The sequence below is a fragment of the Chelonia mydas genome, chromosome 11, assembly GCF_015237465.2.
Source record: "Chelonia mydas isolate rCheMyd1 chromosome 11, rCheMyd1.pri.v2, whole genome shotgun sequence".
Lineage (NCBI taxonomy): Eukaryota > Metazoa > Chordata > Testudines > Cheloniidae > Chelonia > Chelonia mydas.
Genome location: NC_051251.2, coordinates 23,422,840 through 23,437,443, shown reverse-complemented (window position 1 = coordinate 23,437,443; position 14,604 = coordinate 23,422,840). Strand labels below are relative to the sequence as shown.

General features: G+C 37.7%; 1 protein-coding gene across 19 annotated transcripts in view; it reads left to right on the top strand.

The window, feature by feature from the left end:
- Positions 1 to 14,604, top strand: part of GTDC1 (glycosyltransferase like domain containing 1) — a 298,462-nt gene that overhangs the window by 75,180 nt on the left and 208,678 nt on the right. For all 19 annotated transcript variants that reach the window (XR_005227437.2, XR_006285007.1, XM_043525659.1 and 16 more), the window contains one exon: positions 5,189 to 5,403. Coding sequence is in view for 17 of the 19 variants with exons in the window: in XM_043525659.1 (XP_043381594.1) it covers positions 5,225 to 5,403 (179 nt within the window). In the remaining 2 variants the exon portion in view is untranslated. The remainder of the gene's footprint in view (positions 1 to 5,188; positions 5,404 to 14,604) is intronic.

The following is a 14,604-nucleotide window of genomic DNA, read 5'->3' as shown; positions in this document are numbered from 1 at the left end:
ACCAGAATGTATTGTTCAGTGAAAAGGCCAGGCAATTGGCCTTCACCCTGGATGAGGTACAGCCTCTCTTTGGCATTATATTCCTGTTTTCAGACCATATGGGTAAGCATTGCTTACAGCTATCTCCAGTAATGTAATATTAATACTGATGCAGACCTCTGATCAGCAAATCGGCACCATATACTGCAGTATTCAGATAAAGCTGAATCATCAATTTATCAGTTTCTCAAAATAAAATGCATTCCTGTTTCTTATTTGGTTTCCTCTACATAAATCAATTGCATGCTTACTTTTGTATGTGTATACACTTGATCAACAGGAAATTTTTCACTCTATACTTTTTGGCTGATTTAAATATAAGTTAAGATATTAAAATATGATTGTAGTATTTTAAGGTATATCTCTACTGGGGTTTCCCTGATGAATCATTGAGATGAGTGGGTGGGTAATGCAAACTCTCTCAGTATTGTTTTTTTCAGTATGCTGCATTAACACTTACTTTTAAAGTGTGTATGTTGCGGGGTTGGAAGAAAGGGTGGAGGGAGACAAGAATCAAGGTAAAGCCTCTATAATAACGATCTGGGAAACCCCATTCTACTAAAATGTGGAGCATTTAAAGTCTTTTCCTATATTAAGTCTTACAGTGTTTATCTCAAACCATCAAAGACTGTAAATATATATAAATGCACACTACATACCTTATATCTTTTGTAGTCAGTTGACTTTTAAGATGTTGAACCATGTGTGCTGTGGATACAGTGATGGAATAAATTTCTCATACGTGTGGGATTATAACCGTTGAGACAATCATTACTGAAACCATATACCTTATTTCCTATAACTAATAGCAATTGTGTACCTATGGAATATATTAACAGTTATTCCTTTGGTTTTGGGTTATTGCTAAAATATTTTGTTGGACAGATATTTAAGCATGATCTGTAATGTATATTGCCTGAATACGTCAATGAAGAGGGCTAATTATGTCTTTCTTCTGTGAGCTATGCTGACATTTGTGAAACCACATTTATGTATAAGTGACAGAATAAATATCTTCCTTAATAAATCACTGGTAAATTACAAGTTTCCTGTACCTACCTCGGTTTAAAAAATACTGTAGTAACTGTTTACTGAGAGTTCAAAAAGTATATAAAGTTACTGCTTCTGTAACTGGTTGAAGAGTGTAAACTTTCTTGCTTATATGTTCTTCCATGTTGTTTTTTTCAAACACATATTTATATTCTAGTTTTTCATAGTTCTCAGAATTTTTTATGGAAACCAGGAGACTTATCACTTATCTTGTGTACCACTGGGTTAATGTGAGTTATCATTGGATTAGTTGTTCCATATTTGAAATTGTACAAAATTCAAAATAACCCAAAATAGCTAACTATAAGGATCTGAGCAGGCCTTAGAACATTACAGTTCCATACACGTTCCATTTAATAAAATGTGAACAATTGTTCTGATAATTTAACGTGACAGACTAAGCAGTCAAATGTTTTTAATGGCAGTTAATTGTGCTCTCACACAGGAATCTGAGTTCAGATCCCTAGCTGGGTACTTGTTCCCCAAAGTTTGCAGTCATTGCTGAGAGAGCACATTTATTTCATAAATGGAAAGATACACTTAAAGCTGAGTCCTCAGGTTTACATACCAGCACTTGGTGACTTATAAAATCTTTTTACCTCTGCCCCCAGATTCTGGGCCTGTCCAGGTGCTGATTTGGCCCCCAGCATAATTTACAGTAACATCAGGGCTGCTCTAAATTACACTGGTTTGAAACCGCCCTAAAAGACTGTTATGTCAGTTGGGGATCATAAGGGCATTGTGTGCTCCAGCCATATCCCCTTATTCCTCCCTGCACCATGCTGGAGGTGGATTATAAATGGGAGAGTGTGGCGTTAGCAGCATGGTCTTGTAAGTCAGCCAGTGATTTAGGGTGAATCCTTAGCTGCCCATTTAGGAATTTAGCATGGGCAGTATCTGACTCCTTACTTAGTCTTCTCCAACATGCTCACCCTCTTGCTGACACTTGAGTCATGACTTGATTGTATCCATATGGAGCGTTATTATGAGACAGTATTTTTGAGGTGGGAGTTGAAATAATGGGGAGAAATGTCTCGCAACACACCTAAGGTGTGTGAGTAACCAGTATGACTGCACACTAGTCATGTTATTGCTTATGTAACACTCACTTGGGACTTAGTTCTTATTGCAAGTAGGTAGACTTTTGTTAATATGTATCCTGAAGAATCTGCTACTGAATCTGCATATGGTACATGTAGTGAAGCAAATTTTTCAAGCTACACAGCACGGCACTCCTGAGAATAGAATCAAGCCATTAGTGTAACTTGCAGAATTATTGGCTCCAAAGAGCCACCCTTGAGAGAGGAAGCACTGTAATGAGAATGGGGAAGCAGATATATTTTTCTAATATTTGTTGTTTTCTTTGAAATGGGTAAAAGAATACCTGGAATGATTTATATTTAATTGAGGATTGCATTCCATCAGATAGGGTAAATGTTTTCAGACCATTTATCATCAGTGGCTTTTCAAGACCTAAGGAGTACATAGTATATATTTACCTTAACTTGGCTAGGTCAGGGGAAATAAAGCAAGAATAATAGATGTTACTGTGATATGTGAACAAAACTGGAAACCTTGTATGCAAAATATGAGGTAAATGTCTTCATCCGACGTCCATTGTGGCTTTTTAAATTTACAAAAAATTACAAGTTATTTTTAAAATAATGTGATTTACAGTACATTATCATCATATATTTTTAAAACATAAGATTACTTGGCTGGGTTTTCCATCATTCCTAAATTATATAATTTTTCACTGAAGGGGCTAATTGCTTTGTCTGTCTCTTATTATTTAATATTTTCTGTTTTAGTAGCACCTTTAAAAAACACCAAGTATAGGTTTCTAGATTGTTTTGTTATTAATCTGTGTTTAATATATGTAACTGGTAAAGTACGTAAAGCACATGAAAGTAGAATTCTACAAATGTTGGTGAGTGATCCTTTGATGCTTTCTTGATTTGTCTTGGGGTTTTCCCCATTCTAGGCAGTTTGTGCAAAAACCCTTTATGTATCATATCATCTTTCAAAAATTGACTACTCTTTGTGATTTTTCATCCTTGCTTCTGAATCCTTACAAAGTGGGATCTACACACACCAGGTACACGGAGTATCAAGAATCAAATAGCCTCAGCTACCCAGCAGACAATTAAGGCAGAATCGAAGTTTGAATTGAGATTTTCAGTCAGAAGCACACTAAAAGGGTTTATTTTAATATTTGCATAGCATTTTGTTTTATGAAAAAGTCTAAAGGTAGTAAGACAAGTATAGAATAATCTAATTGTCAGTAATCTTAGCCCAGAAGGAAACCTGAGAACTGAAACAATTTTTGCCTTATTCTTTATCTATCACAGAAAGGAACATAAATAAAGAAAACGGTTGCAAAGTATTCTAAATAAAACCAAAGGGAACATTGTTGATTCAGCTAAACTAGGTGACAAAATGGTTTCATAACTAGTCTGATGAGGAAATTTGATCAGATGTTTTATGAACAAACTACTATACTACCTCGAGCAGCTTGTAAATTAACATTAACCTTGACTCTTTTTAATGAGTGACATAGTGGAATTTATCAGACATTTCATGTACCCTCTTTCCTTCTGAGTTAAATTTGCAAAATGCTTCCCTCCAATCCTTTTCATTTGTGTTTTTCCCTTTCCTATGTGAAAATATTTATTTCCTAAAACTTTGTTCTTTAGCAAAGGTGAATAATCTAGCTTTATGTTTCATCTGCAAAATGGCAACTCCAGCAGCACCATAAGCCCCTAAGACCATGCTGGGCCATTGATTCAGTACTGACCAAAAGGTTTCTTTTAAATTTCATCTTTTAACTCTCTGAATTTCAGGATTTTTTCATTAGCTTGTTTTTTGATAGCTGCAACGTTCTTGTAAAGTATTTTTACTCTTGATTACTGTAGGTACTTTCAACATTAACTCCAGTTTATGTTTAATTACTAGAACTATCATTTAGATTTTGGTAAAGGGTTGTAATTTATGAATCCCCTCATCCCTCCCCAACAGAGTTGCTGAAAAGATTAGGGTCACAACCAGCGACTACTGGAAACTGTGGGTCAGGGATTGGGTGCTCAGTATAGTCATACAATATATAGCATTGGTCTGAAACACAAACAAATAAAGTAATCAGACCCAGTGTTACTCAGCCCCTGATAGTATGTTCTGAAGTGGAAGTTATCAGAGCAGCAGACACTGCTGGTAAATACCTAATCATGGTTTTGTTTTTAACATTTTTGTTCAGTGGAGTATCCCTAAGCTTCTACAGAGCAGCTTTTCACCACCCCAAAACGTGACTCATGAAACAGATGAGCAATAGTCACAGGGTTTTCACCTTTCCCTTAATTTTGGGCCATATGTTTTGCTTCCTGTGTGTCAGCAGCCCTGTGGGTGAAAGTGTGATAGCTTCCTTAAGACTACAGTATTGTTCTGTTTCAGCCATTTTGGAGTATTCAAGAGTAATGCAGTTTGCATCTCCTCTAGGGTAGGCAAATGTCATTTTAGTGATGATCCCAGCTTTCAGTAACCTAAGGAACAGAGTCTTGGAGGTACACTCAAATTGGGTACACCAAGCTGCCCCCAATCATGTTTCTTTTAAGTCGTTTTGCCAGATTGCCTTTACTATGAAACAAATTTGGCTGAAATATGTTTGAAATGCGTTTTCGTTTTATGTACTACCATTCAGAAGGTAAAATTGTATGGACACAACCCTCAATTCCAGAACAGGAAAATATATTTAAAAAAAAAAACTTTTGCAAAATAAACAGTTTTCAAATACATCCTATTTAAAAAGCCAGTAACTAAAATTCAAAATCTAAGCATTTACAGATTGATTATATTTTAGTTATTAGTTAAATTCTAAATAGCTATTTTTAATGGAATGTTGTTGTGATTAATGGACACCTTCCTTTTTTTATCAAACTAATTGTTAATTTGTCTTTTTTTAAAAATAAATCTATTAACATGAAACAAAGATATTAAATTCTTATAAAAATGAATCCATTTATAAGAGGTCTTTTTCATAATCTATGTCTAACTCGCTAAAGAATAGACTTTGGGAATAAAATGTTTCTTTGTTTGTCTTTGTCAGTTTTAGAATCCAAGAAGATTTGAAAAACGTACAAGTATGCGTATTCTTCTAATTGAAGCTTTTTATGGTGGTTCCCACAAGCAGCTGGCGGATCTTCTACAAGAGGAGATAGAAGAATGTGTCCTTTACACACTCCCAGCAAAGAAGTGGCACTGGAGAGCACGGACTGCTGCTCTATATTTCATGCAAACAGTGCCAGCTAATGCTAATTACAGGTAAAGATAGTACTGTAACAAATAATCTTACAGGTCAAAATATGAAAGGATCTTCAACCAGGTCTCTAAAACTGAGCTTTCTGGTTTTTTCCATACAAAATCATATGTACTTGCAAATGGGTACTGAGGTGAGATATTGACCTTCTTGTTTTGCATGCTGGGTTGTGTTTGTGGAAAGTTGCAGGCATCCTTTTAGAGGCCCCTAGAAAAATATTGGGTCTGTATCTCTAATACTGCAAAGTCTCCATCTTAAATTGTGCTAAATTGCTGCCTGTGGGTGTGTTTCTTTTGAATTCTCTGATGAGTTTAGAGTTGGTGAAAGGGATAGGACTTACAGCTTTTGAGGCTGAAGTCCTATTTTTCCACAGATCGGGCAGAGTAATACACAGACACTGGCAGTGCAAGCTTCTCCACAGTGTCATACCAAGTTATCTGTGGAGTAACCTGAATGCTGTATGGATGTGTGACCTAAAGGAATGAGAGGGTAGTTTTGTCTAGTGACTGTTCAGACCTTGAGCTCTGTAATGTGACCACATATAAGGATGTCAAATTCTGTTTGTTTTATTATGTAGACACAGGGCTTAAATTCAGCCAGAGCTGTCTGGAGCGGAGCGCCAGTAAATATTTTCAACTCCCCTGGAGGTTTCATAGCATGTTGGCATGGGAACGTGGAGGGCTCTGGGAAATACTCTATGAGAATTTAAGCCCTGTGTGGACACCTAGCAACTAGAACCTGAACTGAGACCACCAAACTAAATACACACAGACCACCAAGTGGCCATCATATAGTGAAAACTTCTAGTCACTTATGAACTTGATGGTCTTGAAACCAGCCATTCATTCCTCCTTCCTCCCCTCTTTTCCCCCAATCAGTTAAGATGCTGTTGGATAATTCTATTAAACAGTAATGCACCAAATGGTGATGTGTACATTTCAGTGACTGCAAACAAGAGAACATCACTGATTCAGCAGTGAACTGGGTTTTTTTTACTGTCAACACTTAATTTACTTACACCAAAGCCCTCCTGCTGCATTGGTATCTGATAGCATGGACCTGTGCACCTACACTGCATACGACTGACTTCAGTGGGCCTCTGCCTGAGTGCAGAGGTATATGCTAGCAGATCCCAGCTGAGAACTGGGGCTAATGTTTGCAACTTCCAATGATAACAAGTAAAGATAGTACACACAGATGGAGAGGAAAATGATTTTTGCAGCATATATCCTGTGCTGCATAAGGTCATGTAACATTAAATCTGAGTCCATCACAAATTGTGGAACATAATATTTAATCTTACACAGTTTATGAACAGTTTGAATATATAAAATGCAAGTGCAGAAAATACACCTTTACTGGGCTTGCTGCTTGCTTTCATTTCTAATAAACTGCTACCAAATTATTGTAACTATTTTTTCCTCTGTCTTGCTTGAGGCATTTGAGTATGGATTTTGCATTACTCTTCCTTTGCAACAATTTTATTTTGGAGGAGTATATATGACAAACTGTTATGTAAATTTCTTCTGCATCACAACCACATCCTCCAACGCATCACAATGTTATCTATGCTCCTTCAAGGTCAGCAGCCCAAGCTGTCCAGCTCTAGCTGTATTAAACTAATCAGACATCATTCACAGGCATACACTTCATTAGTTTAACTTACAGTTACATTGACCCCAGATAACTTAACTCCAATTTGTCAAGTAACCTACATCTTAAGAAAAAATACCAGCAGCTTGAAAACTTGCTCAAAGTTAAAAAACTTGCAATCTGTCATAGGCTTATGTGCAAATATAACCTTCACTGACAACAAATAAATCTGAACTAACCAATAGAGCATCTTAAAGAGGAGAAAGTGTTTTCTTTGCCGCTGTTGTTAGTGTTAGATCACACACAATAAAATAGTCAAAGTTCACAAAGATACAATATTAAAAAGGGTATGTACTGTATCGTATGCAAGATAAAATAATTAGGAACAAGTGCTGTTGTGACTGGTGAGAGGAAAACTGATTAGAGGTACTTTCTACTTTACTTGCACATTTTCTTATGTTTGGTTTGTAGTTGAATGTTTCAGATATTGTTCTTTTAAATGAAAGTATAAATGCATCAGTTGTCTTATAAGGTTGACTCTGCTTTCTCCTAGTGGGCAACAACCTTGAATCTGTTACTTCTTGTTAACTGTCATTCAAATACCCATCTAGCAAATACTAGGCTCTGCTTTCCATTCAGTAGTAAATTGTTGAGACTCTGAATTAAGAGAGTGAAACTGCATCCTGGAAACTTTGAGAGATATATTTAGAGAGAGACTTTTAAATATTTCTTAAAGAGTTCTGGAGAGGTGATAGAAAACATCCAATTTGCATATATTGACATTATTTGTGACTCGTTTGCCCTGAGATCAAGAATTGCTTTTACTTCCATGTGAAATCTTCAATAGAAATCAATAACATTTCATAAATATTTTGTTACAGTGTGTGTGTCCGATGAAAAAGGAGGGTCGCAAATGTTTCAAATCCAGAACTACTTTGTAATTGAGTATTGCCAAGATTTTTTTAATGTTCTTTGTCCATTTATCTTTTAAGATTTATCTTTTATTCAGGATGTTGATGTTTATGTAAAAGGGTTGTTTATATGTCCAACAATATTGATATAAATCTATACAGCACTAGTATATGCTCCTGAGAATAATATTGCTATTGCTAATCATGGAAAGGATAGCACACCAACTAGTGCTCAGATATTATTAAATAAGCTAAATAAAAGTCTAAAAAGTGCTTTTGAAGCAGAGCATGAAGTGGTCTCAGGATCTTGGATTTTAAATTCAGGAGTTTTACTGTGACCAGTCAGGTTCAGTGGTAACAGTTTGCTCATGTCTTCTTATCAGAGAGCAGACATGCAGGCTCCTGAGGAAATCTTAAAAGTTGAATCAGTTATAAGGAATGAAGTTAGTCTTACTGTTTTTAATATAAGTTGTAAATTGTGTGGCCTGGTGACTTGGTAGGTAGCGAGCACCTTGTGTTTCCAGGAAGGACCTCTAGGAGTCACCTGGAAATAAAAATGTTGAAGAGATGGGCATTGAGATGACACTTTCAGTTCTCATAGGGTAAGGCACAGCACATAGGGGCCCCAAGGGGTGTAGTTTATTTGCAACTTTGAGAAGGTTATATGACCTCCCAGACACAAAGTAGATGATTTTCTACAGAGGAAAGAAAAAACAGCCAGATATGCAGAGCTCAGTTAAATACTACATTCTCTAGTTAAGCCAGCACAAATCTTCATTTGCCTCCTTAAAGAAAGACAAAGTCTTGATGAAGATCAGGCAGGAAAAGAGCCCTTGTGTCAATCCCAGTGGATTTAGGTAGTAAACCTGAAGATGACTAATTGATTGAGGTACTAGAGCAGTGGTACTCAACTTTTAAGAACTTACTTCATAGAATTGCTTTGCAGAGACCTGTATGATCATTCCACAATGCTCTGACCTGACCTGAGATGTCTGTGTTGAATTTGCATCAATTCAAGATACTCCATCTTTACAACTCCATTACAGACAATGTAGCTCTTCTTCTTCTTCTCCCTCCTTCTCCTCCACCACCATGCAAAAGGGAGTGGGCTTTTTCAACTCACCTCCCCAGTTTCTGAAATGTCCCCTTTTCTTGTCTCTCTTCTGTCTGTTTCTGCGTGGTAGGGGTGGGGCATTTCTCTTCATTACTTTTCTGGTTTCTGGGAGAAAACGGGGATGGATGGATCTCAGTGATTCTTTCCTTCACATCAGGAGGAATAGTACAGTTTCCAGAGGGCAAATTCCAAACTACACAGTCTGGGAGGTACAGTAAAAGGGCAATTATGAAGAACAGGCTTCTGTTTTGATGTCTGCATTAGAGCATGCTCAGTGTCTCTCTCAATTTTCTAACATAGGGAGTGGCTTTTTCCCAGGCTGACTCAAAAGAAATCAGCCAGAGGAGAAATTTTGAAGGGGATGTGTGGCTTAAAACAGCTTTTCTCTGATTGGCAGTCTGAAAACACAGTTCCATGCTGCAAAACTTTTTTTTTTTTTTTAACTCTTTGGCTGAGCCCTCTACCCAGCTTTCTGGAGCTGTATTTTAAAAGACAAACTGTATGCTTATTACACTTTTACTGAGGGGAAAATTATTTTTAATGAATGGAGTTGTGAAAAAAAATCTGATGGATGTAATATCCACCAACATATAAAACAGTCCAAGGGTGTACTATTGGATCATACATAATGTTATTTATATAACCCACATTTATTTTAGACATCTGAAAACTAACGCTGCTAGTTAGACCAATAAGCATTTTAGATCTCATATTTTCTGTTACCATTCTACAAGAAAAAATATCTATTTTATAGACTAAGCTTTTTACAAACTAATGTACTGACATTTCCAAAACATTATATTTAAAATATTATTTTAATCCCTGAACTTGCAAATTCTTATGCAGGTGAGTAACTTAGTTTATGAGCAATCCCATTGAAATCAATGGAATTATTCATGTGCTGAAATTTACTTACCTGAGTAGCATTAGTAAGATTGGATCCGTAATATTTTCTGGATAGCCAAGTGAAATAATCTTTAAGGTGTACATCCTGGGGTTTTTGAAGGCTCAAATGGAAGTGAGGCATCCAACTCTGTCTCTCGTGGTGGGACTATATGATTAGTCCATAGAGGTGGCGTAAGTGTAGGCCTGGGCTTTTGGAGGATGAAGTTAATTTTACTAGAAGTCTTTCTTCTGATAATTTTGTTGTTTAAAGTGAAATACAGAAGGAATACAAATAACTGAGTACAAGACTGACAATTTCTACTAAACGTTTTGATGTGAACTCTTACATATGAACAAACAAACCCCATTGCTAAAGACTGTGAAAGGCTAACATACGTTAAATTGTGTAGCGAGACAATTTATCATTGAAATTTCAGTTTTGAAATAAAGTGTACATAAAGGTAACTTTTACAATAAATGGCAAAGGCCAAAAACACAGTCATTTGGAACAGATAATTATTAATGAGGCCAATAGCATAGCCATCTATTTCTATACCCAAAATGAGACTAGTCCAAATTGTAAGCTTAGTTTTCAGTATTATTGGGAGAGGCTGTTGGTGGTGATTTTGTGAAGCCTGCCATGGAGGTGAAATTCCCAGCTGCCCTCTTAGGGCAGATTAACTGCCCTGCTGCAGGAGCAGCACAAAGCAGCCAAAAGCAAAGTCCTTACTCTTTGGGCACTAGTTCAGTATCACAGCATTAGAAATGGATGATCTTTTTTCCTAAGTCTGACAACTGAGGACTTTGAACAGAAAATTAAAAAGTAAAACTATGTTTGAAAATAGGAGTAATAATTTTAGAACTGAACTACCTGAAAATTATTCAGGCAGACAGCAATGTGATCTTAAGCATTCATTTTGCATTAATCAACTTTGCCTAAGATAAAATGCTGACAGATGGTAGCTATTCATTTTAACAGTGACAGGATTTCTTTACATTTTTTCTGTATAAACCCCCTCACAGACTTCACTCCAAAAAAGTTTTATTCTTTAATTTGTTCAACATGCATGAAAAGCCCTGATTCTGATCTTGTACTGCTGTAAATCAGGAGTAGCTCCTTTGAAGTCAGTAAAATTGTACTGGTGTAAAATTGTAAATGAGATCAAAATCAGATCCTCAATATAAGATTTTGGAATTGTAGGGGGTGGGGAGAAGGCATTTGCTGTTGGCTGTTTTCTTATTTTAAAGCTAATTCTATCTTCTAAAGCTAATTTATCCTGCGATTTTCATTCCTGGTCATCCCAAACTTTATCCCAGTTGTGTGGCAGAAAGTTAATGAATAGGATCATCTGCTTGGCCCTAGAAAGAGGTCTAGTAGCTAATGTTAGCTTCCTGATATGAAGTTACACACTATCCCTTCATTATTTTTTTTTTTTGATGATTGCATTCTTATGAGGGCCCTTTATTACTTGACATGTCGAGACCCAGAACGCATGTTGTAATTAATAGTAGCAGAAATTATATTCTAGTCAACGGGTTTTGGATCTAGTTAGAGTGCTGATATGGAATCCAGTCACCTGTGTGATATATAACTGTAGCTTTTCTGCTTTTCTTCTTTTTTATGATTTTTAGAGTACCTGGGGAAATCCCTTCCCCCCCCTTTTTTTTTAACCTAAAATATATTTTATGTATCAGCTAAAGTATTGGTATTTACATTGCTCTGAGTAAAGTCTAATGAAATCCTGCATTATGATTCAGTATTTCCACACTTATCATTTTAATACGTATTTTACCTATCCTCTTGAACTGATGTCTTGTATCTACTTAATTTCTAGATTAGTCATTGGTTTAGTTTCTGTTTTCAAATTACAAACATATACTGTACTATGTTATAAAGAATGTGATATCTTTTTGATTTTATCCTCATTTCAGTTCATAATGCTTGTTTTACGTTTCAAGGGAAAAGGAGCAAATCTTCCAATCTGTGCCTATAACCAGAGCATTCTTGATATTTGAAATCAGTGTTGCTCCTTTCCTAATTACAAATTATTTTAAACCTAAAAATATAAATCTTGCAATTTTTTATCAGCTACTTGGGCTGTTCATTATTTGGATTAACGGCTTCATTTTTCAGTGGCATGAATATCTAGCTTTCTTAATATGTACTTAAGACTTGGCTGGATTTTGTGAATAGTATATAGTGAAAAGTATTTTTATGGAATGCAAACTGTGTTATGATGTCCACATGAACTTTATGGTTTTCACTCTCTTAACACAGGCTTAGTCCAAAAACCATTAAAGTTAATGGGAGTCTTTCCACTGAATTCAGTGGGCTTTGGATCAAACACTTAGAGACCAGAACAGACCAGGAGCCTGTTAGGATAGTCAACTATTCTGTCTAAGGGCTAGTCTACCTGAGGTTTTTAAGCCACTGGGCTAGACTACTTTGGTGCAAGTGATGATTTACCTCAGTGCAATGCATCTGATCTCATGACCCACAGGTCTCAATCCCAGGTCCTCAGGGTTCATGGGAGAAGCCACGCTCCAACCCGTCCACCTGGCAGCTTGCTGACAATTGCTTACCTGGGACCCATGGAGCCCAGCTCCAGTGTGGGGCTGTGCTCCTGAGGTCTGATTGGCAGAATCCCAGAGTGGTTGACTGGCTGCTGGCTGTACTTAAGCAAGCGGCAGGAACTGGAAGTTATCTAAATAACTGGGCTACACCCTGCTCTCAACTATGTGCCTCCTACTCTCAGTCCTGATCACCTGACATTCCGACCTAGTGTAACTCCTGGAATCTAATTGGTGGTTCTGATCTCCAGTTTGTCTCCTGCTTTCCTGATCTAGCTGACTCTTCACTTCTGTTTCATGACTGTGGACTCTGGCTCTGACTACTAGACTTGGCTGCCCACAACCTGGCCATGACGTACTCTGAGGGATTGCACTGGTGGAATATTCCACCAGTGTTTCACACAAGGATGGACTACAAGCTGTCAGGAACAGTAACCCTGATGAAGCCATGGCATACCTGGTGGCTGAGCTTTGTGACTTTGTCCTGACCTTCAACCATTTCAGATTTGGGGACAACTTATACCGTCAAGTCAGTGGCACTGCTGTGGGTACCTGCATGGCCCCACAGTATGCCAACATTTTTATGGCTGACTTAGAACAACGCTTCCTCAGCTTTCGTCCCCTAGTGCCCCTCCTCTACTTGCACTACATTGATGACACCTTCATCATATGGACCCATGGGAAGGAGGCCCTTGAAGAATTCCACCTGGATTTCAACAATTTCCACCCCACGGTCAACCTCAGCCTGGACCAGTCCACACAAGATATCCACTTCCTGGACACTACAGTGCAAATAAGTGATGGTCACATAAACACCACACTGTACCAGAAACCTACTGACCGCTATACTTACTACATGCATCCAGCTTCCAGCAAGGAGTCATCACATGATCCGCTGTCTACAGCCAAGCCCTAAAATACAACTGCATTTGCTCCAATCCCTCAGACAGAGACAAGCACCTATAAGATCTTTATCAAGCATTCTTAAAACTACAATACCCACCTGGGGAAGTGAGGAAAGAGATTAACAGAGCGAGATGGGTACCCAGAAGTCACCTACTACAAGCCAGGCCCAACAAGGAAAATAACAGAACACCACTGGCCATCACGTACAGCCCCCAGCTAAAATCTCTCCAGTGCTCATCAACGATCTACAACCTATCCTGGAAAACAAACCCTCACTCTCACAGACCTTGGGAAGCAGGCCAATCTCGCTTACAGACAGCCCCCGAACCTGAAGCAAATACTCACCAGCAACTACACACCACAAAAACACTAACTCAGGAACCTATCCCTGTAACAAACCCCATTGCCTACTCTGTCCCCATATCTACTCTAGCGACACCATCGGAGGACCCAATCACATCAGCCACAACATCAGGGGCTCATTCACCTGCACATCTATAATGTGATATATGCCATCAGGTGCCAGCAATGCCCCTCTGCCATGTACATTGGCCAAACCAGACAGTCTCTGTGTAAAAGAATAAATGGACACAAGTCAGACATCAGGAATGGTAACATACAAAAGCCAGTAGGAGAACACTTCAATCTCCCTGGACGTTCAATAACAGATTTAAAAGTAGCCATCCTTCAGCAAAAAAAAACCTTTAAAAACAGACTGCAAATAGAAACTGCAGAGCTACAATTCATTTTCAAACTCAACACCATTAATTTGGGCTTGAATAGGGACTGGTAGTAGCTGGCTCACTACAAAAGCAATTTTCCCTCTCTTGGTATTGACACCTCCTCATCAATTATTGGGAGTGGACCATGTCCACACTGATTGAATTGGCCTTGTCAACACTAGTTCTCCACTTGTGAGGTAACTCCCTTCTTTTCATGTGCCAGTATATTTATGCCTGCATCTGTAATTTTCACTCCATGCATCTGAAGAAGTGGCTTTTTTTAAACCACAAAAGCTTATGCCCAAATAAATCTGTTAGTCTTTAAGGTGCCACTGGACTCCTCATGTGTTTTTGTTGATACAGACTAAACCCTCTGACACTGGTGGAATCACATCAGTGTAGCAACAGTCCTGACATAGACAAGGCCTAACACAGTGGCCTTCCCACATAGTTATAAAGTAATATATGGAGGGATTTTTTTTCCTGACCCCAGAGTAAATCTGG